Below are 27,648 nucleotides of genomic sequence, written 5' to 3' on the forward strand. Positions count from 1 at the left end.
CACATATGCTCTCCCACTGGTTTGCTGGGAAAATGCTTTAATTTTCTTGTTTCTTCAGTGATCCAATTACCTCAAGCTACTGCATGGCTCTGGGTTAGAAAAAAAGGTTAAATAAGAAAAAGACAGTAAAGGATTAAAAATCCACATAACCATAGCTGCAGTACCTTTTTTGTCAAGTAGGAATCAGACAAATTTGGTTTGCTGGGCCCATGGCATTGGACTGGGGAGGAAGTTAGACAAACGATATTGATTTGCCTTAAAATTTATTGGTCTTCCTGGACTTGCTGACCTAAGTAAGCAACTGTGAACACATTCAAACACCAAGGAAATGGGGTTGGGATGACTGTACATAGCAAATGAGAGTGTGGACAGCTATGCATATTCGCAAATATTTCTAGTTCACCTGGCTTCCTGCTAGGCATTTGATAGAACGGAGCCCTTTGGATGAATGGGATCATGTGACTCTTTCTGGCCAATGAGGTTTGAGCATACATGTGGCATGGCTGGCTGGGGTATTTGACAGCTAGAGATACTCCCTAGTTCTTTTCCTTATAATAATCAGCAACACATGAAATATGGTTTTATCAGCTTGAATCTACTGACTACTGTGAGCATAGCCCTCTGCTGAACCTTGATGGATGTATATCATTTGTCTTAAGCAGAAAATTGGCAAGCTTCTTCTGTAAAGTATGAGTATTTTAGGTTCTGCACACCATACTGACTGTATCACAACTACTCTGCTCTGCGCGGCATGAAAGCAGCCATAGGAAATATATACGTGAATGGATGCGGCTGCAGCTCAAAAAAGCCTTACAAAAACAAAAGGCCACTTGGCCTTGGGACTATAGTTTGCAGACCAGACCCCTGCTTTAAGTCATAGACTTTTTAGGATTGTTACTGCAGCATAACCTAGCCCATCTTGATATACTGTGGGCTGTGAGATGGCCCCCCAAGTGAGAATCTTTGCCATCTGTGTTATCTTTCCTGCTCTCTCTTGATAACCTTTCCTTTTTCCTTGAAAAGCCTAACTTAGCTGACCATAACTGCTTCCATAACTGTTACTGATGTGCCAATGAAAGGCAGCAGTGGCCTCTCCTCACACCTTCTCTGGAGCCCTCTTCAGCTCAAACCTGAATCATTCATTAGAGGTCTCGGTATCATCGGTTTCTGTACTTTAGAATCACCAGGAGGAGGTGTTAAAAACAGATTGCTGGGCCCCACCCGTGGGGTTCCTGACTGTGGGTCTGGAGAGAATTTGTCTAGCAGACTATTTCATGTCTGATCTTAAAGACATTGGTCCAAGGAATAAAGCAGTGCTTTTTTTTCTTCAAACTTCAATTTGTATGCACACATCAGCTGAGGAGCTCGTTAAAATGCAGATTAATACAGTAGGTCTAGGGTGGGGCCTGAGATTGTGATAGTGATAGAGGTCAGGCTGAGTACACTGAGTTGCAGGGGACATAGGATTCTAATCTTCCTTTCTAGCCTCTAGGTGTAGCAGTGCTAAACACAGTGCAGGTGCTTCAATCTTGAATAACCTTAGGTCAATATTGACTTGTCACACCTTACGATTTTGTTAGCAAACTCTGTTGGTTCTATTATCACAATACACAAAGCAACCAGCCACACATCACCACCGTCATTGTAACACCCTGACCTTGGCCACCACCACCTACCTACCTGTGGGCCATATTTCAAAAGCCTCCTAATTGGGCCCCCAGATTCTGCTCTTGCCCCACTCTCTCTCTTACCTCTAATCCACACTCACGGTAAATTCTTTACATAGCAGCAAGAGGATTTCTTTTAAACACAGGTTGATTACATCACTCCCCTGCTTAAAACTATGTGTGCAGCGACTTCCCATTTCACTCAGCAAAGGCGAAAGTCCTTATGATGGTCTGGCAGGCTTCATAACACTGGACCTCTCTTAGATCTTTGACCTTATCTACTACTCTCTGCTTCAGTCACTGTGGCCTGCTTGCTGTTCTTGAACCCACTGAGCACACTCCCATCTCAGATCCTCAAACTGGGTTGTTGCCTCTACCTGGAAAATTCTTGCTCCAAGATAACTATTGGGCCTCCTTCCTCACTTCCTTCAGTTTGGTCTCAAGTGAACGGTAAGACTTTTCCTACTTTTTCTTCTGTATCATTTCAATATCTGACATTTTCTTTTCCTCACGTGAAATGAAGTTCCACAAAGATCTTTGTTTTGTTCACAGTCTCTAGCACTAAAGAGTTCTTAACACATAGTAAGGTGCTCAATAAATATTTGAATGAATAGGTAACATACTTTGCAGCTAACTGGAATATTTTAAGGCTGGAGGCTGCTGTTGTTTCCCTAGGCTCCCTCAGGATACACTGTTGCCAGCCAGTATTACTCATTTTATTCCCCAGGGAACAGTGGGTTTGGTATATAGTACTTCTCAAAATCCGTTTTCAGAGAATTGAAATTATAAATTGGTCATTTACTGTTGTCATACATTATGCGGCTGAAATTTCTGATCACGTTCGATACATTTTCTTCCAGCACTTGGCTTATTTTCTGTTCATTGTCCACACCCAACCCCACCACACCCCTAGTTTAATTACAGCACTGGAATAATTCCCTTTGAGCAAAAAAAATTTGTTTTGTTTTGTATTTAACATTCTCTTGCGAGTATTAGGAATCCAGAACAAAAAGTCTAATTTGTGATACTCGGGTTTATTGGATAAGTGTCATCTTAAGATAATTTTTAACACGAGTCCCGAGTTTTAAGACTTTTTATAAGACACCCATCTTGCTCATTTCCAACGCGTTCTATAGGGAACTCCTAGGTTACCGGGTGATTGTTTTGTGGGGGTTAGAGGCGAGCTTTTTTCCAAAGACCTTTTGGGGTGTGGGAATTTGCTTGCTCTGCATACAGAAGGAATTCTTGAAGCTGGGACTGCACCACCCACCCCACGTACCCCTAACTTGCAGAAACCTTTGCCCCCCGCACCCCCCTTGGCCCCAAGGCTCTTTACAGGGCAGGAGCCAGCTCCGATCCAGCTGCTTGACACCTATTGTCCCCGTTTGGACGTCAAGCGACTTCGCCTGAAGGACCCTAGATTTGATTTCGCTCAAAACTCAGGACTCCGCTGGGGCACCCCTCCCGGAGCCGTCCCGACCTGCGCGGATCGACCGTCCCCCCCCAAGGGCAGGGGCTAGAGCGGCGCAGTAGGAGACCCGGTGGGCCCTTTCCCACAGGCGTTCGCGTCGGGCAGCCCGAGCGGCCGCGAAGGCCCCCGCCCGCAGCTTCTCCCGCCCCCTCCGCCCCAGAGGGCCGGCTGGCTAAGTCCCTCCCGCTCTCGGCTCTCCGCCTCACTAGCAGCGGCTCTCGGTGCAGCGGGGATAGGGCGAAGCGGCCTGCGCCCACGGAGTGCACGACACTGACCGGAACGCACAGCCACCCTTGCCCCCTCAGCCGCCCACTCGGGATTTCCAGCGTCCTCTGCGCGCGCACGGTGAGCGCCACCCGGACCGAGGCGCTGACGGTGAAGAGGGCCGCTGCCCCGAGTGTCCTTTACCTCCGGATCGGCTGGACCTTCTCGAGGGGCTTGCTCCTCAAGTCTCCCCTTCCCCCTCCGCCCCCCCCCCCCCGGTCATTTCCAGTGCCCTTCTCCACCCTTCTCCGCCTCAGCCTCGACCTCTCTCCTCCCTCCTTTCCTCGCCAGGCGACGAGTGCTGGCCCACCCCGGCGGGGACCGTTGCACTGGCCGTTGGCGGCCGGCTCTGCGAGGCCCCGCCCCCGGCGCGAGCCTCGGTATCCCGGGGCTGGTAGGCCGAGCCGGCGGCCTGCGCGGGGGAGGGGCGGGCCGGGGGGGGGGGGGGGGGAGGCGGTGCGAGGCCCGGCGGGGCGCCCTGCTGGCGGGTCGCGCGCGCGTCCGCGGTGTCTTCCTGCCCTCGCGGCGCGCGCCGGCCCCATCCCCACCCCCACCCGCTCGCGCAGGCTCCCGCCCGCTGCGCGTTTTGTCCCGCGTCTCGCCCCGTCCGCCGCCTGACTCGCCGCTCTTGTCCTTCCTCCCGCTTTTTCTTGTCTCCTCTCACGGTCTAAAGATGCCCTCGGCCACCAGCCACAGCGGAAGCGGCAGCAAGTCGTCCGGACCGCCACCCCCGTCGGGTTCCTCCGGGAGTGAGGCGGCGGCGGGGGCCGGGGCAGCTGCGCCGGCTTCCCAGCACCCCGTAACCGGCACCGGCGCTGTCCAGACCGAGGCCATGAAGCAGATCCTCGGGGTGATCGACAAGAAACTTCGGAACCTGGAGAAGAAAAAGGTGCCAGGAGTTGGCGGGGAAGGGAGGGTTTGATGCTCCAATCCTGACTGCTGTGGCCTGCCCTCTTCCCGTCCCTGTCGCATCCCCTCCACCCATCCCCACCCCCCACGCCCGGCCTGCTCTGTAAACGGAGCTTCGAGCCCTGAAAACGGGCTCCTAGGGGAGGTGCTTGTCACCTGACCCGGACGGGGCGCTCTCCCCCCCTCCCGCCCCGGCCGCTTTATTACTCTCCTCCGGCAGTGGGCCAGGCTTCTTGGCCTTTGGGAGTGGGATGTGTAAGGGCGGGGGCCTGCCCTGTCGCCAGACTTAGCCGTGTGATACCCTTCCCTCCGTCACCGAGGCCCGATTTCTTTGACGAGGGCCGGCGGGGAGAAATGAAGGGGTCCCGGTGAGGGGGCTCAGGGCTCAACCCACCGCCTGGTGGAGTTGGGGCGGCCTACGTCCTACAGTCGTGGGGTTGGTCCGCTCGGTTACCGTGTACTTGAGGCCTGTTCGGTGTGTCCTCACCTCTCTTGGGTGAGAAGTGTGATTTCACCCAGAATTGCTTCTGTGTCAGGCCCCTTTTGAGTGTGTCTTCGATTTGCTACCCCCCCCCCGCCCCCATCTGATGGGCGCCCCCACGTTTCCTTCTTTGTTTCGATTGTCTAGGTGCCCCCCTGAGCCTCAAGCTCAACTCGATCCCGAGAAGATTTTCTGCGGCGGCTCTTTGCCCCTCCGGGACTTTAGAGAGGGATGGGAGGGAGACGGCCACGATCGAGATTCGTTGGGGGGCGTGGGTCCGTGTTAGACCGAGGGGATCGCCAGGTCTCCGGGCACATGGAGAGAGCGTCTAACATGGCGGCGGCTGCGAGGAGAGGGAAGCGCTTTACAGGAGCTGCATTGTGAGCACAAAGCGAAAGCAGAGGGGGAGGGCAGAGACCAGGCAGCCGCCCCGGCTGGCCTTCCTCGCCCCCCTCCGAAAAACAGTCGAGCCACACCCACAATTTTTTGGATTCAATAGTTTGCCATTCTAGGTCACACCGTGAGGTTTATCTTCAAGTAGGCCTTTTGTTTTATGCTTTCAGTGCAGGACAGTGTACCAACTCTGTTTGGAGCGGCACGTGTGTGTGTGTGTGTGTGTGTGTGTGTGTGTGTGTGCGCGCGCGCGCGCGCGCGTGCGCCTGTGTGGGTGTGTACATATGTAGAGAAAGGGTCTCAGCAGAGTGAATAATTCCACCTTCAGTAAGACTGGAGGTGGAAAGGGAGAAGCAAATCAGTAGTATGAAAAATTGGATAATTACATATGTGACTATTATGCAAACTTTTTGCCTTTTACCTTAAGAAAAATAACTTTGCTTGGATAACTTTCGTTTGCTTCTAGTAAGACATTTATTATAAAACATCTTGAATTTTGAAGAAGGCATTTAAAAATGTTTATTTAGTCACCCACCTAACAGTGTTACTTAAGATGTTGATTGAGTTAGTAGCTATTTAAAATTTGGGCCAAATAACTGAAGAAAATGGTGACATTTAGGCCTTAATTACTTTATTGCTTGTTTAATTGATTTTATAGTTTTTGGGAGTTTTAAAAGACATTTTTAGATTAGATACTAATCTGTCTCATTTTTTCTACTGGGAATATTACTTGAATTTCTTAGCTTTTATTTGAAATCGAGAGATGCACTAATTGTGGATGTCTCCTACCTTTTGGTGATACTCTATTTTGATAAACAAGTGTAGTTTATTATAAATGATAAAAGTAATAGATGAATCAATATCAGCAAAGCAACAAAAGTATTTTACTTGTAAAGTAGTTGCATTTAAATACGTATTGGAATAAGCAGGCCCAAGGCCAGTATCTTCTGAGTCTGCCATCTGAATCAAGATTTAGGAATCTTTTTAAAACCTCTTGCTACAATAAATCCCGTCAATCTGGTTGATGCCTGAGTGGTTTAATTTTCAGAATTCTTCTAGGATAGGAATCAAAAATAGTAATAATGTAGTAAATGTTAACTATAGACATATAAATGTAGATATTCATATTTTAAGGACTGAAAAGTAAGTTTAATTTTTCAAAGCCCTTAATGTAAAGTCAGGTACTGATTAGCAACCAATTTAGTTATGACATGACTGATTCTAGTGCTCCAAATGAGTATGGAAAAAAATTAGTTTTTAAGCCCCATGAGGACCTGAACAATGACAGGTCACCTGTGTATGTGTTTATATTGTATACATTGCCTAACACCTGCCACCCCCACCCCCATAGAAGAGAAAGTAATTACAGACTTAGGCTAGTAAGTACTGAAAAGTTCTCTTGTAATGGTGGAGGAAAAAAACCTCACAAAGTAACAGAAGTATTTCGTCTTTTTTTTTTTGGTCTTCTCATTGTTTTGAGTGCTAGGTAGTAGAAAGGTCAAATTACCGGTAAGCTTTTTGGTAACTCACAGACTGAGCTACCTACTTGTTAAATAGCTAAGTTGGCAGTATGTTGTGACCTAACTACTATTGAAATTAAGTTTTACTTTTTGAGAGACTTAAGGATTTTGGATTTTTCTCTAAGCACATCTGGTTTCTAGTTTATATTGCATTTTTTCTATATCTAGATTTACTGTATGAAAATGTGATTTGTTTCAAAACATTAATTTTTCAGTAGTGAGCATTTCTAATAAACCTAAAATAGGGTTTACTTTACAAGTCAGTTTTGAATCTTTATAAACCTTTATGCAGTAAAGGAAGATGGTATTTATAAATAACTGGGTTTCTTTTTATTTCAGTCCATTTAGCAACTTCTGTTTGAGCTATATTTTAGACTTGACCTATTCATAACGGTCTTCAGGACAAAATCTTTTTTTTTTTTTTTTAATCTTTATTTATTTTTGAGAGAGAGAGAGACAGAGAGACGGAGCGGGAGCTGGGGAGGAGCAGAGAGGGAGACAGGAATCCGAAGCAGGCTCCAGGCTCCAAAGCCTTCAGCACAGAGCCTGATGTGGGGCTCGAACTCATGACCGTGAACTCATGACCTGAGCTGAAGTCGGACACTTAACCAACTGAGCCACCCAGGTGCCCCAAAATCTCTTTTTTAATGGATTCTAAAATCCAGTGTCCTGACCAAAATTACTACTAGAAATGTATTATCATTTAATTTAAGACTTGGAGAATTGCAGTAATTTTATTGTACTTCATTTAAAAAAAGTATTATCATTTAATTTAAGACTTGGAGAATTGCAGTAATTTTATTGTACTTCATTTAAAAAAACAAAGTATTTGTTAATTTTCTGATAAGTCAAGCCATTAGAAGAAAGCTAAGCATCTGTTCAGTAAGAATGCATGCTTAACATTAATGAAATATGATCCTATTATGTAATGCAACTAAATGGCCTGGTAGTTTTTGAAATTTGGGTTTATAAAGACTATACTATGTATATGCTTAGCAAACAGAAGAAATGCAGTTATAATCAAAAGAATCAAGTGCAAAACTCCATTTACAAATCTTTTAATTTTTATAAGTAATAGAAATTGCCAAGTTTTCTTCATCAGTTTGTTGGTATAAAACGGCTATAGGCTAGGCAAGATGTTATTTTGAAACCAAGTTTTAATTTTCACTGAAGAGAGAGCTTATTTATATGGTGAGATGTAATCAGTTTTGATGTAGAATAAAGGATGTTTAAATAGATGACATTTAAAATTTCTTTGCTTTTTGTAAGTATAATAGGTTTAGACACTAGTGATTTTGGTAGGTGAAAGATTAACCACTGTTCTCTTGCAGAGCAGTCTGACAGCTTTGTAACCAATATGTGACCAAGACAGCCAAAGTGTACTGTTTTTCATCTACTCTCTCAAGTCTTTTTTGCTCTTTAGATCTTTTTAGTTAATTTACTGAAAAAAGATGCTATCATTGTTAGGATAACATTTCTTTTTAGAGCATTGCAGTGTGCCTCTACTTAGAATTTTCAATGCAGCTTTTCTACAGAATTTCTTTGCTAAGTATTTTGAAATAATAACATTCTCAACTATTTTATAAGTAAAATCTTTCCTTGGGGCTAACATCTGAAGTTTTTCTTGACAGTTGAAATTGCTGATGTATCCGCTTCTCCCATTGGTTGCATGAACTATTTCTCTGCAATGCAGAGGGCAAGATTACTTTGTTTTGCATTCACCTTGTCACAGGAAAAAAAAAAAAAAAACCCAAACATTTATAATGCTTCATTTGTTTCTCTCTGCCTGCCTGCCTGGGTGTGGGTGTGGGTGTGTGTGTGTGTGTGTGTGTGTGTGTGTGTGTGTGTGTGTGTTAGGGAGAGAGAGAGAGAGAAGTATTTAAAATTTGAATTTAAAAAGGAAAAGATGTGAATTTCCTTGTGTAATAATTATGTTTTTCTTGCATGAGAGTAGAATCCCAAGTATTATAATGAGAATGAATTGGTTTAACCTGACCATGTTATTTTACTCAAAAAATTCCCATGTGGCAAATATTTGTATTAGAATACATTTTGTGTGACTTAGAGATTAAACATAGTTTGTTATAATTTTATGTAATTAGTACCTTAGTTTACATTTAGGAGGAGAGGAAGATTAGTACTGTTTCATCTTTTAAAAAAACTAAATTCTTTCAAAGGTTAAAATTGTAACAACCTGGCGTCGATCTTATTGTTATACTGTTAATAGAATCTAAGATCTTTTAAGGCCTTAAAGTCATCTTAGAATTTATTCTAATTCATTTTATGGAAGAGTTTATTCAGATGCCCATGTAAAGTCAACCAGTTTGGAAAGAGTGAATTCTAAGGTCTCTGGTTTTATGGGAAAAATTAGAATTTGTAATGTTCTGCAACATAAGTATTTTTCATGTTTAAGCCAATACTGTAGAACCAGGTGAAGGCTTTAACTTAAATCTTTAATTTTAGAGTTCCTCTGTTTTAAAATGCTGAAAGCAAAAGGAAAAAGCTTTTTATTTCTTCATTGTTAGACCTTTATTAGTATCTTGTTAAATTGTGTTTTTAGGCTGTCCAGGTAATGGGTCTTGAGAAAAACAGTACAAGTAAAGCCCCATTGTATCAGGTGTCATTGGGACATCTGTATTGTTGTAATGAAATGAACTTTTAAAGTTTAAATTCTGATATTTTCTTTGTGCTTAAGTAAGCCCTGATGCACACTGGTCCGTCTTAATGCAGGCTTGGTATGTCATAGACCAGATAATTTGGGAAAAACGTTACCAGTAAAGCAGTAGGAGGTGTGTCAACCTTTCCGTATTCTTGTATTACAGGCTTTGGATATTTTTTTAGTAATTGGTCCCTTTTTCTGGTGGCAGTGAATTGTATGTAAGCAGTAGAGAAGAGTAAGAGGAGTAGCAGAAGAGACAGTATCAGCCAAAGTTGGAATTGTAAATTGCTTGGCTTCTGCTCATTTCTTTATTTCTCCCCCTAGCTGTACCAGTGCTTTTGTTGGATAGAGTTTGAGTGTAAAAACATACATGACAGAGACTTTATTGGGCAGAGTTCAGAATTCATATTTCCTGAGGAAAAGGGAAGGTGTGCTTTTTGGCTGTGCTCAGCTAAAGGATGCTGTTTCCTTTAACTTCCTGTACTACCTATTGTCTCTACACTTCCTTGACATTTTGTATTGTCTTATGCTCTTACCTTATGTGTTTTTCTAAGTAGGTAGTTAAGCTCCTTGGGGAGTATGAATGACAGCATATTGGGCCTTACACATGGTAAATGCTAAATATTTGTTAGTTTGACTGAATCATTATATAGAAATATTTGTAGCTTCATCAGTAAAATCCTGTTAAGACGGATTAATCCATGAGGGAGAAAATGCTTTTTGTACAGAGCTATTTACTTCAGTGTTTTTACTGAGATGGAATTTTTCCTGAAGAATTTTCTTTTGATCTATTTTTTAAGCGAGTAGAGTTGATTAGGCAAGTAGAGCACTTTTATAATTTTTTTAAAAAAATATTTATTTTTGAGAGAGAGAGACACACACACACAAAGCCCAAGAAGTGGAGTGGCAGAGAGAGAGAGAGGGAGACACAGAATCTGAATCAGGCTCCAGACTCCAGACTCCAAGCTCAGCACAGAGTTTGATGCGGGTCTTGAAACCATGACCCTTGAGATCATGACCTAAGCAGAAGTTGGACGCTTAACTGACTGAGCCACCCAGGCACCCCCTGCAAGTTGAGCACTTCTAAAATCTTGGTGCTATAAGCAAAATTTGTAAATAGTCTTAGGAAGGAGAATAGATGATTCTTTGTATTTGAACCATTGTAAATGATTAGAAATTTTCATTGTATTCCCCTTAATATTGTTATCTAGCCATAGAAATAACTGAAATATACTTTAATCATTGGGAAAAAACCTTTTGGTCTCCATTTTAAGTGAATTACAGTTCTCATCTTTTTACATTGAACTCTGAATAGAGTTTCTAAATCATTCATGTAACGAATATACTATACTCATTCTACTGAGTAGTTTGGTTAAAGCAACTAATAATTCAAAAGATACTTGTTAAGATTGTTGATAATCATTTGTTTTTCAGATGCACAAGATTTAGACTTAAGAATTCAAAGTGGGTGATGGCCGAACTCTTCAAAATTATCCTTTTTTGTTTTCTTACTAGGGTTAGCTGCTTCCATTCATTCAGGCTTAACTGCATTAATTAACAACCATGGACAAGGAATAAGGATTATCTGTTACCTTTTTTTCCCCTTTTTAGTTGGACAAAAGTCTTGTCAAGTTAAACTCCTGGTTACTTATTTGCTTGAAAGATTATCTTACAAATTGTCTTAGAAAACCTCTAATTTAGGAGCACCTGGGTGGCTCAGTCGGTTAAGTGACCCTCGGTTTTGGCTCAGGTCATGATCTCGAGGTTTTATGAGTTCAAGCCCCACATCAGGCTTTGAGCCTGCTTGGGATTCTCTCTCTCCCTCTCTGCCCCTTCCCCACTCCTGCTGTCTTGGTGTCTCTCAAAATAAATAAAAAAATAAACTTAAAAAATATTAAAAATAAAAAACAAAAAAGAAAACACCTAATTTAGCATCCTCTTACTGTTCTTAGTGTTAAGAAATCCTGCATTCTTGACAAGTGTTCATTCAGTTTCTGCATTAATCAGTCTTCTAGGGCCTGGTAGAATGCTCATTTCTCTGTGAAAGTCGATTTCATTTTTGAACAACTCTTTAAGATCTTGATGCTAGTCACCTCTCAACCCACTCTTCCTCTGTCCCACACAATATTTAATATTTGTTTTCTGGAACAGCTCAGACTTCTGCTACATGAGAAGTCTTCCAGCATTAGAAGAGCACTGTTAGGGATCATCTATGGATTGTACTATATGTTCTCTCTACCCTCCTTTTTATAATTGAGAAAACTTTTGTTTCTTACGGTCTTTCCTGTGAAGTTTATTAGCAACTAATTGTCATTTGAACTGGTGGAGGGTAAACAGGAGGCAGTCAGCTGCCTACCATTATATGGGCAAAGTCAGAACTGATGTTTCTAGGTGAAGAACAGGGAATGTAGGGATTGGGGACTTGAAATAATGTCTAGAAAGTCCACTGAAGATTATGGAAAGTTGACAAGAAAAATCTTTATCTTTTGTTTTTACATTTGTCTTTCTATAGGTTTTCAGTACTGAGAAGTGATTTATTTGGCCTGGAGACACAAAATAGCTTCTAGATCGGTGCTCTTACTACTTTTGTTATTTTAGGCTTTATTTTTAAATTTTCTGTCTCAGTGTGGAGATCTTCTTAATTCAGAACAGAAGGTACAGTTTCTTGGGTAGCTAAGCTAGTTTTTTCAGATGTTGTCCCCTCCTAATCTTTCTTGTTGTGACTGTTTATAATTGTCTAGTTAAGGAATTTGGTTTTTTGGAGTCTCTCCTTTGCTATTTCTTTTTAATTGTGTAATTTAAAAAAATGTTTTCTTTATTCATTTATGAAATTTCAGATCTAACAGGAAGGAAGGAAAGCTCAGGAGGATAGCTGTTCTGGATATTCATCATCTGGCATCCTCACAGCACTGTATTGAATTTTTAAAAACCATTTCAGTTAAGTAACTTTGGTGGTGGTGAAAAAATCTTTGGGAAGAGTGAAAGATCTAGGTGTACTGTGATTAAGTCGCCTAATTTTTACTCTGGTGAAAGGAAGGGAGGAAAACAGCAGCAGGGCAAAAATGAAACGTAGCAATGTCTAGAATCCAGAGTGACAAAAAAGAGGGGTGTAATGAGGCACAAATGATTTTTCTGGGACTTATGACCTTAGGCAAGTTACTAACTGCCCTTTCAGTTTCTAATTAGGTGAAATATGATTGATAATAGTCCTTGCTGATAGGGTTAGCTACCTGATATTTTAAATTTGAATGTCACGTAGTGAATACTGTCAGCTATTAAAAGCAACAAAGAAACAGGAGATAGGGGATAGGACTGGGCTGTACTTCTTGGGTAATCATTTGTCAGGACCACATATACATATAATCTTTTGACATTTACTGGGCATAGTCACATCTCCATACTATGGTTCCCCTTTAGAGACCAGATAATCTGGGAAATGGCCTGATTTTTATCTTAATCATATGTGGTGCTATAAGTGAACCTTTAATACTCTTAGGATGCTCAGTAGTTTGAAAAGGAGCCCTAAATAGAATTTCTAAATAATTATTTCCAGATAGAATGTAAGAGAGCAGGTTTTTGTTACCAGTTTCGTGATAGACTCTTTGATAAAGATTTCCTTTTATGCTAGGAAAACAACTCCATTTTCTAGAAAAAAATACTTAATGTTCATTTTATGTGGATGATATGTGTATCAGCCAATTTATTAACTAGGTGTTAGGCAGCCATGTTCTAGCTTAGGGAAGAAAAAAAAAAGCTGTGTTTGTGTGGAGCCCTTTGCTCCTATCCTTGCCCCTTTGCGTTCATCGGAGTTCATGTTGGATCAGTCATTGTGAAAGGCAGTTTCTTATTTATATATTGATTTAGTTCATACTGCAAATTTTAACCTCAAATGCACAGTTTTTCTACTTGGACTTAATTTAAGCCATTTGGATGGGATGTGACCATAGGAATGAAATTTGTCTTTGAGTAGTCTACTCATGAGACTAGTGCAGATACATCCTTTTTTTTTTTTTCTTTTTGAGATCTCTGAAAGCTACTTAGGAGTGAGCTGAGATTGCAAACCAACCTCATTTTCAAAGGTAGAAAATTAAACCAGTTGATTTTTCTATGAGGCTTTCTGTTTGTAGTGCAAAATTTGGCACTCACCAGTGAGTTTAAGTGCTCTAAACTTCTGGAGCTTGGCTCACAATGCAGAACTTAATAAAAGTAGTATTTATGAATGGAAGATGGTACCCCTTCAATGTTTGGATCATAAATGGATTTTTTTCTTATGTAACTAATGACTAGGTTAAATAGATTTATAAGCTGGTTTAGAAAACTACTATTCAACAAGTTTTCGGAGTTGTTTAATGTTAAACCTTTAACCAAATTGAGGTTGCCATATAATGTGTTTTATGGTGACAGTTTGTATTGGTTGTGTGATTCAGAATAATTTCTTATTTCTAAGACTCAATTATTACAAGTGAATTGCAATGTATTTGATCTAGGTTAGTGTTTCTCAAACTTAAGCACACATTAGAATCAACCAGAGGGCTTGTTAAAACACAGATTGCTGGGTCCCAGCCCCCAGAGTTTCTGATTTAATAGGTCTGGGGTGGTGCCTGAGAATTTACATGTCATTTTTCTTTTTTAAAGATATAATTTTGGTGGGGGAGTGCTTGGGTGATTGTTGGTTAAACATCCGACCTTTGATTTCAGATCAGGTCATGATCTCATGGTTTGTGAGTTCGAATCCCACATCGGGCTCTGCGATGGCAGTGCAGAACCTGCTTGGGATTCTCTCTCTCTGCCTCTCATTCTCTCTCTCTCAAAAAAAAAAAAAATTAATTTTGTAAAAGTAATTTCTACACCCAGCGTGGGCTCTAACTCAACAACCCCAAGATCGAAGTCGCATGCTCCACCAACTGAACCAGCCAGGTACCCTGAGAATTCACATTTCTAATAAGTTCCTAGCTGTTGCTGATGTATTGCTGGTTTGGGGACCACACTTTGGAAATCACTGACTTGCAGACTAATACAGGGTCTCTGCTGTGTAGAGTTAATTATGTGTAATAGTGAACAGAGGTGCCTTTAGTTCAAATTTCATGGTGATGAAAGTCTTTATACACCCAAGCAACCAGGAGATCCTGTATTATATGGACAAAGGAAAAAAAAAACACCTAGTGCCTTTTAATGTAGAACACTTTTTTCATTGTCTTTGCAGTCTTATTAGTAAGTTTTGAGTTTCCTCAAATGAGAGCTGTTTATTAGGCACTTTGATCAGACTCAGCATCTTGCTTTTTTAAAGGTCGGGTAAGGACAAGGGGACGGGATATTTATAACAGTAGTATAGCAAGTGTTAATGGCTATATAGAGGAACAAATGTAAAGCTGTAATGAAACTTTTGTTTTATTATGGTTAGAAAAATGTTCATGAAAGACCTGTAGTTTCCATTCATTTGATTAACATTTTTTTTATTGGACACTATAGCTGTATTCATCTTACCAGATATAAGGAAGTGTGGTCTGCTTTTGAAAATCTTCTGTTAAAGACCCTTGAGATTTTTAAGTTATGTCATGATTTTTGAACATATTTCTTCTGTCACAGTGAACTGTTATTTCTTGTGGTGTTAGTGGCAGTCCTTCCTTTCAAAATTAGGGCTCTTGGGGTGCCTGGGTGGCTCAGTCGGTTAAATGTCCAACTTTGGCTCAGGTCATGATCTTGTAGTTTGTAGGTATGAGCCCTGCATTGGGCTCTGTGCTGACAGCTCAGAGCCTGGAGCCTGCTTCAGATTCTTTGTCTCCCTCTGTCCCTCCCCCGCTTGCGCACGCTCTCTCTCAAAAATAACATTAAATTTTTTTTTTTAAATTATGGCTCTTAAATTGTTATGAATTGATAAATTTGAAACCTGTTATAGCAACATAAAAATCAAAAGAAACAGATGTACGAGTTCTAATGAAATAGATCTTTGTTTTGGCTGCACAGAGTCCTTTTGCCTATTTTTTGGTGACGGTATTTCATGAAGATGTGTACTGTGAAACCAAGTTTTGCATAGCAGCTGCTTTCCCTTTCTTTTGATTTCTCTTTTACCCTTGTTTCAGTTACTCCTGTGTGATAAATTACTCCAAAACTTCATTTTATTATGCACACATTCTGCCTGTTAGGGATTCAGATAGGACACACAGTGGGGTTGGTGTCTCTGCGCTAATGATTCCTGGGGCCTCAGCTGGGAAGACTAATAATGCTTGTTTGCTTCATGTCTGGTGCTTGGGCTATGATTCTAACACTAGGATTGCTGACCAGAATTCTTAAATAAGACCTCTTCATGGCTTGGCCTCCTCATAGGATGGCAACCTCAGGGTTGTTGGACATCTTTTATTTATTTTTATTTTTTTTAATGTTTTATTTATTTTTTGAGAGAGAGAGAGAGAGAGGCAGAGCATGAGCAGGGGAGGGGCAGAGAGAGAGGGAGACACAGAATCCGAAGCAGGCTCCAGGCTCTGAGCTGTCAGCACAGAGCCCGATGCGGGGCTTGAACCCACAAACCGTGAGAAGGGTTATTGGACTTTTTAAATGATAGCTTGGGACTCCAAATGTTTTTAGTGACTAGCAAATAGGACAGAGATACATTGCTTTTATGACACAGCCTTGGAAGTTGTACAGTATCACTTCCACTGTACTCTGTTGGTTGAACCCCACTTAGTACAATGGCAGGGGAATTGTACTAGTTCTTAATGGTGCAGTGAACAGTATGTAGAGCTACAGATGTGGCCATTTTTGGAAAATGCAATCTGCCGTAGAGTTTGGGTTGGATAAATACTAAATTTGATATTGTGTAGAAAATTGGAGCTTTGCTTTTCTCTAAAGGTTATTTATTTTGAGAGAGAGAACGTGGGGGAGGGGTAGAGAGAGGGAGAGAATTCCAAGCAGGCTCCTCACTGTCAGCTTGGAGTCCAGTGTGTGGCTCAAACTCATGAACCATGAGATCATGACCTGAGCCAAAACCAAGAGCTGGACGCTTAACCAGCTGAGCCACGCAGGTGCCCTTGGAGCTTTTCTCCTTTAGGGTAGCTTGCCCAACTATAGGATAGTATATAGATTCATATTCAAAGATTATTATAGGTTAAAGTCTTGGCAGTATCCTAAAATCTGCCAATCTTAATAACTTTTTTATAGCATGAAATTATAATTTTTTTATTATACATACTATATGTTCATTGCAGAATATCTTAAGTGTACAAAACAAAGCAAAAGGAAAAAAGTTCCACCTATAGTTCTACCACTCAGGTACATTCTTAACATTAAAAAAGCTTTTCATATATATTTTTACATATAAACCATCATGATTTAGGAATTCGATTTGACATCCATTTTGATTGGCATGTATGGTTTTAAATTTGTAAGACATTAAATGATAGAGCTAAACTAGGTATGTAAAACTCTACCCTGTAAGGGATATATACTGCACTCAACTCTGTATTAATTTTAGATTTAGCAACAGTTTCTTTGAAGAATGTATGAAAAAGGAAGATAATAAATGCTAGGTATGAGCTAATAGCAGTTTTTCTTTTGCCTAGCAGTGAATTCAGAATTTTTACTGTACTAGCACTACATTTCAGGCCCTCTTTCCATTTGCATATTTTCTGTTATCTGTATATTTCTAAATAGAGGAATCCTGACTATAATAAAGTGCTATTATACCCTAAGTCATCATTAAAAGCAAATCTTGTTTGTTTTTTTCTTTAAAATAGCCTACCCTTTTAATAAATGAATGAGTTGTCTTTATTCATCCTCAGAGTGTTCTGAGACAGTTGAGCTTATCTTTTTTACCTGGAATTAGGCCTGTCAGATCAGTGTAGAAAAAACTTGCATTTTTCAACTGGTAGACTTGAATTTTATACCTCTTCAGCCGGAGGTTATGGTGTGAAATAGTATACCTAAGCATAAAATTGGGTACTTGGGTCAGCCTTTAATGTTTTAATGTTGATTTTGGTTTTATTTGCCTCTAGGATAACTAAGGAATTGTTAGGCTTTTAATTTAGGGTGGAATGGTTATGCAAGTTGACTAATGGTTCTGGTGCAAAGAAAATGGATGATTTGACCTAAAACAACTTTTTAGTATTGTTTTTAAACTTGTTTGTTGACCCTGAATGCATTTTATCAGATTTTGTGTTTCGTGGCTAATTTTATTATTACTAAGGGTGAAGAACAATATATGTTTATAATTTATTGTGATTATATTAATTTAAAAATTTGTCCCCTTTAATTTAGGTTTCTACTTATTCCTGCTCCTCTGACTTTTAAAACAATAACTTGACTACTATCAAGAATTGTCAAGAATTTTTGACTATTGTATTACCTGAGTAATACTTTTCTTTGGGGTCTTATCTAATAGTAGCCTGGGAAACTGCCAACATTTTCCTTTTAGTTGGGGGGAAAAAGATGACTTAAACCAGAGGTTAATTTTCTGTCCCACTGTCATATTTAATTCCATTTGTGAGAAAAGAAAGCAAAGCTGTTGAGTAATGCACTATCCATAGGTGATGTGATAGCTTGGAGTATCATGTTGTTCAAGAGAAATGGATGAGGCCTATCAAAGACAGTATGCACATGGGTTTTTTTCAGGGAAAATACACTCTTTTTATATCACTTAGTCACACGAAGTGAGGAAGTGAGGTGAGGAAGGGACAAGAATTTAACATTATAAAATGTCTGATATGCTTCTGTGTAAGTAGGATCATAACCAAATTGTGGCCTTCACCCATGTTGGTAGGAACCATTTGTGCAGGCCATCTGATGCATATCTCTTTTGAGAAACCTAAATAAGCAGTGTTGTATCATGTCATTGGCTTATACTGTGGAATTTGGTTATTATTCAGCAGGGGCTGGAGTGTCTGCATTCATATTTTAGCGCACTATTTATTAAACTAAGTTATTTTATGTACAAACTTAAACTGAAGTTAACTAAAAATTATCTTTAGGGCAAGATTTGAGACAAACTTAGAGGATTACATGGGTTTGTTATTTCAGCATGGTTAGGCTGGTATATACTTTAAAATGTGGGGCATAATTCTTTTTTTCTTTTTACATAGGGCAAGCTTGATGATTACCAGGAACGAATGAACAAAGGGGAAAGGCTTAATCAAGATCAGCTGGTAAAGATGCTACATTTTATTGAAGATTTTCTGCTCACTATTTTTAATAAGAAAATTAATTTTGTGGTTCTTTATGTTTCCAGTAAAGTTGGGCTCTGTCTTTGTTATTTTAGGATGCCGTATCTAAGTACCAGGAAGTCACAAATAACTTGGAGTTTGCAAAAGAATTACAGAGGAGTTTCATGGCATTAAGTCAAGATGTAAGTAGAAGACTATGTATATATGTTTATGAAATATTAAAAATAAGGAAGGCAAAAAATTTTATTTCTTTACGATTGATAAGCTCTTTGTAAGATGAGAGGATTGGATCCAATTATATCTAAGATGCTTTCCAGTTCTGTAAAGTTTAAAGTAACACCTGAAAGATGCCTTTTTAAAATTTTTAAAAATAATTTATTGTCAAGTTAGCTAACATTCAGTGTATATACAGTGTAGTCTTGGCTTCAAGAGTAGATTCCCATGATTCATATGTACAACTAGTGCTCATCCCATCAAGTGCCCTCCTCAGTGGCCAACTCCCCACCCCCATCAACCCTCAGTTTCTTCTCTGTATTTAAGAGCCTCTTATGGTTTGCCTCTCTGTAACTTATTTTTCCTTCTCTTCCCCTATGGTCTATTAGTTTCTCAAATTCCACGTATGAATGAAAACATCTGTCTTTCTCTGACTGACTTTTTTTTTTTAAACATTAAAACAATTTTTTTAATGTTTGTTTATTTTTGAGAGAGAGAGTGTGAGTGGGGGAGGAGCAGAGAGAGGGAGACACAGAATCCAAAGCAGGCTGCAGGCCCAGGCTCTGAGCTGTCAGCATAGAGCCCAGTGCGGGGCTGGAACTCACAAACCGTGAGATCATGACCTGAGCCGAAGTCTGACACTTAACTGACTGAGCCACCCAGGAGTCCCAGACTGACTTATATCACTTAGCATTATACCCTCCAGTTCCATCTACGTTAATTGCAAATGGCAAGATTTTATTCCTTTTCATCACTGATCTGTTCATCTTTACATCTTTATCTGTTCATCAGCTGATGGACATCTGGGCTCTGAAAGATGCCTTTTAAAAGGACTGAGTCTCAGATATGACAAATATATATATAGGAGATACCCTGAAGATCTCTTAAAAAATTAGCTTGTATATACGTGTATATATAAATATAGCAGGCATTTATTTTCTGTATATTCCTTTATACCTAATGACCATCTTATAATTCTGTTAACTATCAGAAAATAGGTCTTTTTTTTTTGGTAATCACTGTCTCCATTAGGGATCTTAAGGAATGTGGCAGAGTGGGATACATTGCTCTTGTATCAACTCGTGATCCAACAAAGTAAAGTGGTTTTGTGTTTTTCCCATACATTTTTGATGTGATAGAAACCTTTGGGAACAGGACAAAAATGAAATACAGGCAAAGTCAAATAATTTGAAAGTTGAGATCAGAAAATTAATCTTCTGAATTAGTATTAGCTTATTTGGAGAAAGGCTAAAAGCACTGAAATACAAAACTGCCTCTGATTTGGTAAAATGAATAAACAAAACAATTTATTATGTGATGAGAGACATTGCAGTACAGAGATGAAAAGTTCTGATTCTGGAACCATATTGTCTGGTTTGAACCCTGATTCTGCCACTTAATAGTTGTAGGACTTTGAGTTACTTAACTTGTCTATCCCTATATCACTCAGGGTTTTCCAGACAAACAGAACCAGTAGTATCAAAAGAGAAGGGGAGAGGAGTGGGGCCATCACACTGCTTCAGTTTTCTAATCTGTAAAATGGTGATAATAATGGTACCTCCCTCATCTCAGGGTTGTGAGCAATATTTGATGCATAATTAATATATTTCATGCACTTATTATTAAATTTGATTAAAGTTGGAAAATATTGATGGTATCCCTCAAAATGGAATAAATGAAACTTAATTTACACCCAAGTTGGGAATTGATCCACTTAGGTCAGATGAATCCTGGCCAATTAATTTTCTGATTAAAAAAAAATTTATGGGTCATAGAAGTAGGATTGCTATACAATTTAATAATAGAATCAGTCTATTTCTAAAACTACTAACAACTGTGTAAGTGAAAATACTTGTAGTCTCCTTTGCTTTTATGTTAACACTGGTATTTTCAGGAACTTTTCATTGGGTCTTTAACTTCATTGGCAGTCTTTTTATTGAACTCTGATCCTTTATCGCGCTTTCCCACAATTGTTAAACACCTTTTTTGTTTTGTATTCAAGAATTCTTTAATCAAGCTCCAGCCTACCTTTTCTAGATTTCATATTTTCCTTACTTGAACTGCTCATTTTATTCAGAGTGGCATTCTTTATCTTACTTCTTTGGTTTTATTGACTTATTTCATATTCCTGCCTCTATTCCTATATTTCCTGCCTTTGGCTAGTGGCTGCTTCTCTGTCCTAAAATTGTACCCCTCACCCCCAGTAAGATTATGTTCCTTTCTCCTTGAAAGCTTTCTAGAGTGCCCTAGCTGGGATTTCATATCTCTGTTCATATGTACTGTTCACTTGCCACTTAACTGCTAAATATCATTTAATCTGCTGCCCTCTCTGCTGCCATCATAGATTTGTCTTATTGTAGACTTTATTGTTCTCCTATGTCTCTCTTCCCCCATTACTCCCTTTATTATACTTTTCTTTTTTTTTCTTTTTAATTTTTTTAAATGTTTATTTATTTTAGAGAGAGAGCGGGAGTGGGAGAGGGGCAGAGAGAGAGGGAGACACAGAATCTGAAGCAGGCTCCAGGCTCTGAGCTATCAGCACAGAGCCCGACACAGGGCTTGTACCCACAAACTCTGAGATCGTGACCTGAGCCGAAATCGGACGCCTAACCCACTGAGCCACCCAAGCGCCCCTTTATTATACATTTTGTATGTCTTTATTTTGGTTTTCTCTGTCTCAATTTATCCCAGTGAGGCTTGAGAAAGGGGAAGAAGGTGGGAAGGAAGACACTTTCATGGCTCTTGAAAAGATTGACCTTTCTTTAAAATTCTGACCATTCTTTGAGCCCAGTCTGACACTGGACATGAGAAGAGAGAGACGTACTTGAGTCTGGTTGATGTTCTCCCTTCAACCTTCACAGGAAAGTAAAAGACGAGTACTAGGAAAAGAGTAGTGGGAAAAATACATGTGTACTAAGCATTTATTTGTCTTCTGCCACCTTCTTTTTCTCTGCCAGCATCCCCTTATTCATAAAAACAAGTTAGTTTTAGTCACTATTTTCAAAATGTTGGGATAATATAATACTAGCACTGGGTTGTGAGGAAACAGTGGTGGGTTTTAGCATCTCTTTTTAAGTTGATAGTAGGTACTTAAAATGAAAATTTTGGACCAGTTTTCCATAGAGGAGATGGATATAGGTAAGATTTTTTTTTAATTTTGCTGTACTTGGGTTTCTTTTTTAATTGGCTCGGGTTCTTAATTAGAAATTTTAATTCTTATACTTTTTATTATGAAAAATTTCAAAACTAAAGAAAGGAATATAATGAATACCTCTGTACCCATACCCAGCTTCTACAGTTTTTATCTCATGGACAGTCCTGTTTGATATACTCCCTTGTTCCCTGTCAGCTAGATTATTTTGAAGCAAATCCGAAATATATTGTTTTATTGGCAACATTTAGTGTTACAATAATACCTTATAGGGAAAAAAAGATGTGTTCTGAATTTCTAACATCTGCTTAAAACAGATGATGTTATTAGATATTAAACTCTATTTGTACGTTAGGAATCAGCATTTTGTGTATCAGGATCACATAACTCATCGAGTAAAATATGTCTTACATTGGAAATGAAATTGGCTGAACTAAATTGGGAGTTTTGTGAAATTCATTTTAATGTCTATGCTTAATATTTTTATGCAGATTCAGAAAACAATAAAGAAGACTGCGCGTCGGGAGCAGCTTATGAGAGAAGAAGCAGAACAAAAACGTTTAAAAACTGTACTTGAGCTCCAGTATGTTTTGGACAAATTGGGGGATGATGAGGTGCGAACTGATCTGAAGCAAGGATTGAATGGAGTGCCAATATTGTCTGAAGAGGAATTGTCATTGTTGGATGAATTCTACAAATTAGCAGACCCTGAACGGGACATGAGCTTGAGGTATAGTGGTATTTGGTAGTAGAAACTTCTAAATGTTGGCTTGACAACTAAAAGGTAATTAATTAGCTTTTTAATTATTATTATAAGGTTGAATGAGCAGTATGAACATGCCTCCATTCACCTATGGGACTTGCTGGAAGGAAAGGAAAAATCTGTATGTGGAACAACCTGTGAGTATTATAATTGTTGTAACTAAGACTATAATTTTGTAACTAAGAATCTTTAAAAGTTAGTTTTCTTTTTGAAAGTAATGTTAATTGGAGAAATTTTTAGAATTGTGTAAGTAATATTCATCTACTGTTTACTTTTTAGTTTATTTCCTTTTTTTCCTTTCTGCTGTGTGTGTGTGTGTGTGTGTGTGTGTGTGTGTGTGTGTGTGTGTGTAAGTAAAAAAAAACCCATCATGAATCAATAAATCTGTAGAGATGGGAATCCCCTGACTTATCACGATTTTGTTTGTAACTTACTCTCTGCTTGAGGTGGACAGATTAATACTGAATAGGCTTTCCAGAGTTCTTGGTATTACATAGGGACTGGTTTTTCCTTATGGCTGAAATTTTGTGAAAAAATACTTACTATACCTCATACATTTTACTCATGGTCATTGCCTTCATCTTTTCTTAGTTTTTCATAGACTTCTGGTAATTTGAGGACATTAATTCTTTTGTGCTTTTTAAAAACCTTAACCTCAAATATGCAATGTTTATTGACTTTAAAGAAAACAAAGGACATTTAAGCTTCACTTCATTGGTAAATTAGGAATTTTAGGTTTATTCTCTTAGTAAATAATAGGTTCTTATCTTTGCTATTTATAAAGGTGGTTTAGGGAAGTAGATTTTTGAACATCTTAAGGTAAAAGTGCTTATACCTTATTTTTAGCTGTTTGGTGAAAAATCGGATTAAAAGCTTTAATTGGCAAAACTGTATGATGTAATTTGGATCGTATTTGCTTTAAGGAAATGGGTAAATCAAATACGAAGAAACAACTCTCTTAATCTTTTCATTTAAGAAATAATTTTCTTGAGGCACCTGGGTGGCTCAGTCGTTTAAATGTCTGACTCTTGGGGCACCTGGGTGGCGCAGTCGGTTAAGCGTCCGACTTCAGCCAGGTCACGATCTCGCGGTCCGTGGGTTCGAGCCCCACGTCGGGCTCTGGGCTGATGGCTCAGAGCCTGGAGCCTGTTTCCGATTCTGTGTCTCCCTCTCTCTCTGCCCCTCCCCCGTTCATGCTCTGTCTCTCTCTGTCCCAAAAATAAATAAACGTTGAAAAAAAAAATTTTTTTTAAAAATAAATGTCTGACTCTTGATTTTGGCTCAGGTCATGGTCTCACAGTTCGTGAGATTGAGTCCTGTGTAGGGCTTTGTGCTGTGCAGAGCCTGCTTGCGATTCTCTTTCTCGCTCGCTCTCTGCCACTTCCCCCACTGTGCTTCTTTCTCCCCCAAAATAAATAAATAAACTTTTTTTTTTTTTTTTTAAGAATTTTTCAGGGCTCTGGGGTGGCTCAGTCAGTTGGGTATCTGATTTTGGCTTAGGTCATGATCTCATAGTTCATGGGTTTGAACCCCATGTTGGGCTCTCTGCTGTCCAAGCAGAGCCCCCTTGGGATCCTCTGTCTTGCTCTCTCTCTGCCCCTCCCACACATGTATGCGTGTGTTCTCTCAAAAATAAACATTAAAAAAAAAATTAAAAATAAACTAAAAAAATTTTCTTTGTTGTGTTGTTTAGTGTATTTCTTTGTAAAGAAATCTTTGTGTCTTCTTAATTTTAGTTTTGCCACAAATATGTACAGAAGTTTTATTAGGAAGAAATTTACATACGTGTATAAACTTGTTAGCTTAAAAAAGTAGTTTTAGTTCAAGCCTGATCAATTTTTCATGAACGTTATTGATGAGTAACAAGGGTTAAAGTATAAGTTTATATCTTGTTAGGGTGTCTTTTGCCTAGTCTTGTTTACTTACCTTAGGAATGTAACATCTTTATAACTAATGAAAAGTTACTAATGTATTCAAGTTAGTATTTTTATGTGCATTCAGTTTTCAGATTTTTTTTAATGCTTATATATTTATTTTGAGAGAGAGAGAGGCAGAGAGAGAGAGGGAGAGAATCTCAAGCAGGCTCTGTGCTGTGAGCTCAGAGCTTGACGCCGGGGCTCGAACTCACAAACCATGAGATCATGACCTGAGCCTAAATCAGGAGTCGGTTGCTTAACCAACTGAGCCACCCAGGCGGTCCCTCATGCATAAGTTTTTTATTTTTTATTTTTATTTATTTTTATTTTTTATTTTTTATTTTTTTAAAAATTTTTAACGTTTTTATTTTATTTTTGAGACAGAGAGAGACAGCATGAACGGGGGAGGGTCAGAGAGAGAGGGAGACACAGAATCTGAAACAGGCTCCAGGCTCTGAGCTGTCAGCCCAGAGCCCGACGCGGGGCTCGAACTCACGGACCGTGAGATCATGACCTGAGCCGAAGTCGGACGCTTAACCAACTGAGCCACCCAGGCGCCCCTGCATAAGTTTTTTAAAATGAATAGTTTTGAGTCGTGAGTCTCTGAAGTGGGGAAGGAAAACATGAAATGTTTGGCATAGAAAAAGTTGTGGGTAGTTTTATTGTTAATAGAGGTAATTTTATGATATTTTAATATAGTCCTGGGAAGTTTTATTTTTCTGTATAGTGACTGATTAGGGAATAGATACATTCTATGTACATAGGTATATTCTATGTTTTCAAGGCCAGGAAATTGAGATTCTTCTTTGTTGTAGTTTTTGAGTGAGAGGGGGAGAGAGAATCTTAAGCAGGCTATTCATGCTCAGCGAGGAGTCCAAGGGCCAGGCTCAATCTCCTGACCTGAGCCAAAATCAAGAGTCTGACGCTTAACTGACTGAGCCACCCAGGCAACCGGAGATGAATTCTTGACACACACCTTCTCCTGCTGCTCTGCCCTCTCATATCTTAGTGTGTACCAAATTGTGACAGTTTTTTGCCTTTCAAATATCTTCTGAATCTGTCTCTCCTACGTTTCTCCCTTAGTGCATTCTCTTAACTGAATCCACCCTTCCCATCCCTCTTTAAAATTTTTTAATGGCTGTCTTTTAAATTAAATTTTATATACATTTGTCTTTAATTTAAAGACCTTGCATGTTCTGGCTCTTAATCAGTTTCTCCAGACTAGTCTGTATGCTTTTTCTTCCTCCCTATCCCTCCTCAGCTACAGTGCATGCTTTCATTTTCTTGTATTTGGTACCCCTTTTCTATATCCTTATCCTTTATACAGGGCTTTGTAAATGGTGTTGCTTCTGCCTTGAAACACTTCTTTCTACTACTCATCTTCTAGATCTCTGCTCTTGCAGGACTCACATACCAGGAAAGCTTCCTGTGCCTCTCTCTGATTAGGTTCAATCCATTGTACCTCTTTGTAGTACGTTTCACAGATGTGATTTCACTGCTTTTATATCTGATAACTTTTCTCTATTGGACTGTAAACTTAGGGAAACTTAGGGAGGGCAGATACTGTATCTTACATATTTTGTAGCCCCATTGCCTAGCACATTGCCTAACATATAGGTAGGTGCTAAATAAATAATGAATAAATGATAACTGTCAGCTTTTTTTTTTCTTGCAGTTACATAAAATATATAAAGTTTAGTACTAATAGATTCTTCTTGTTCTCTATCATTCCATAATTTCTGTCCTTAGTGGACTTCAATGTTTTTTATATGTATGTTTCAGTAACAGTTGATAAGGTTTTTTTCTTACCACAGCATTTTGTAGCATATTGAATCTTACTCAGGTCAGGCATGCCCGATAGTCTAACATTATAATTCATGTTCTGTTTTTAGATAAAGCTCTAAAGGAAATTGTTGAGCGTGTTTTCCAGTCAAACTACTTTGACAGCACTCACAACCACCAGAATGGGCTATGTGAGGAAGAAGAGGCATCCTCAGCACCTGCAGCTGAAGATCAGGTAGCTGAAGCTGGTGAGTACTTAGGTGGATATGAGCTGTAGTGTAGGAATCTTGGTTTTACTCTCCTTTGCCACAAGTTCAAGCTCTGCATTTATTTAGTTATGTATGCACACTGAGAGTTTTAAAGGAGCTTTAAGCACAACAAAACATTAAAACAATGCATATTAAGAATAATTCCCAGAGGTCTTGAAGATCAATCATTTACTTACTGGTCTTGATCACTATTACAAACTGATAACTTTTTTTGTTGCAATATTGCTGGCCTGGAGTACAGATGAGGGGAAATGTTTTAGGACTTTTTAAGTACATTTTGGCTGACATACCTAGATTTATTGTTGTTTACCATGCCAGTATATGAAGGGTGTGTGTGTGTATGTTAAATGATGGGGAGATTATAACTCTAATCCTGAGCCATAAATTTCTCAGTGGCAAGGGATCTTTTCAAATTAACTTTAGTACAACACTAATATGTAGGTAAGCACCTACCAGGGATACTTTTATAACATAAGTTGATGAATAAAATTCTCAGTACCATTGGAAACATTGTCAGAGTATGAATTTTGAAATGGTTGAAAAGAATCAGACTGCCTGGATTGTAATCTTGGCTTTGACGCTCATTAGCTATGTAACTTTGGGCAAGTGACTGAATTTCTCTGTCTCTTTATCTCTGCTGAGAAAGCAGTACGTGAAAGTATATATATGGTGCCTCTCACATAGTAAGCACTTTACACAAGTCTTAGCTATTAGGTTGAAACTAGAAGGGAAGATTGCACATTGGTGGAATTTATGGTTGCAGATGGATATAGTAAGCCTCCTCTCCATCCCCCCAACCACTTTACCAAGTAGGTTAAAATAGTAAGATTTTAATCTGTATGTTGCTGTATGATAGTACTCTAAGAATAGAGAGGTTTTAACTTAGGTCTTTACTGGCATTATACCTAGTCCAGAATAACTACTCTTGAGCCTAATTTATTCTGTAATAAATGGTAAAGAAAACTCTTTCTAAATGTTGTAAGAATGATAAAATACAGAAACTTAATGCTAACTATTGTAACTTTGTAAATAAATTCT

The 27,648-nt window shown here is 39.2% G+C and overlaps 1 protein-coding gene across 1 annotated transcript in view; it reads left to right on the forward strand.

Annotated features, from left to right (window-relative positions):
- The first annotated feature begins 3,296 nt into the window (after positions 1-3,296).
- CAPRIN1 (cell cycle associated protein 1) overlaps positions 3,297-27,648 on the forward strand; it is a 38,496-nt gene continuing 14,144 nt past the window's right edge. Inside the window, exons 1-7 of the mRNA XM_023239692.2 lie at positions 3,297-3,483; positions 4,076-4,291; positions 18,436-18,498; positions 18,612-18,698; positions 22,372-22,610; positions 22,698-22,780; positions 26,452-26,589. Of these exons, the coding sequence (XP_023095460.1) occupies positions 4,076-4,291; positions 18,436-18,498; positions 18,612-18,698; positions 22,372-22,610; positions 22,698-22,780; positions 26,452-26,589 (826 nt within the window). The 5' untranslated portion in view covers positions 3,297-3,483. The remainder of the gene's footprint in view (positions 3,484-4,075; positions 4,292-18,435; positions 18,499-18,611; positions 18,699-22,371; positions 22,611-22,697; positions 22,781-26,451; positions 26,590-27,648) is intronic.

This window comes from Felis catus, chromosome D1 (genome assembly GCF_018350175.1).
Source record: "Felis catus isolate Fca126 chromosome D1, F.catus_Fca126_mat1.0, whole genome shotgun sequence".
Lineage (NCBI taxonomy): Eukaryota > Metazoa > Chordata > Mammalia > Carnivora > Felidae > Felis > Felis catus.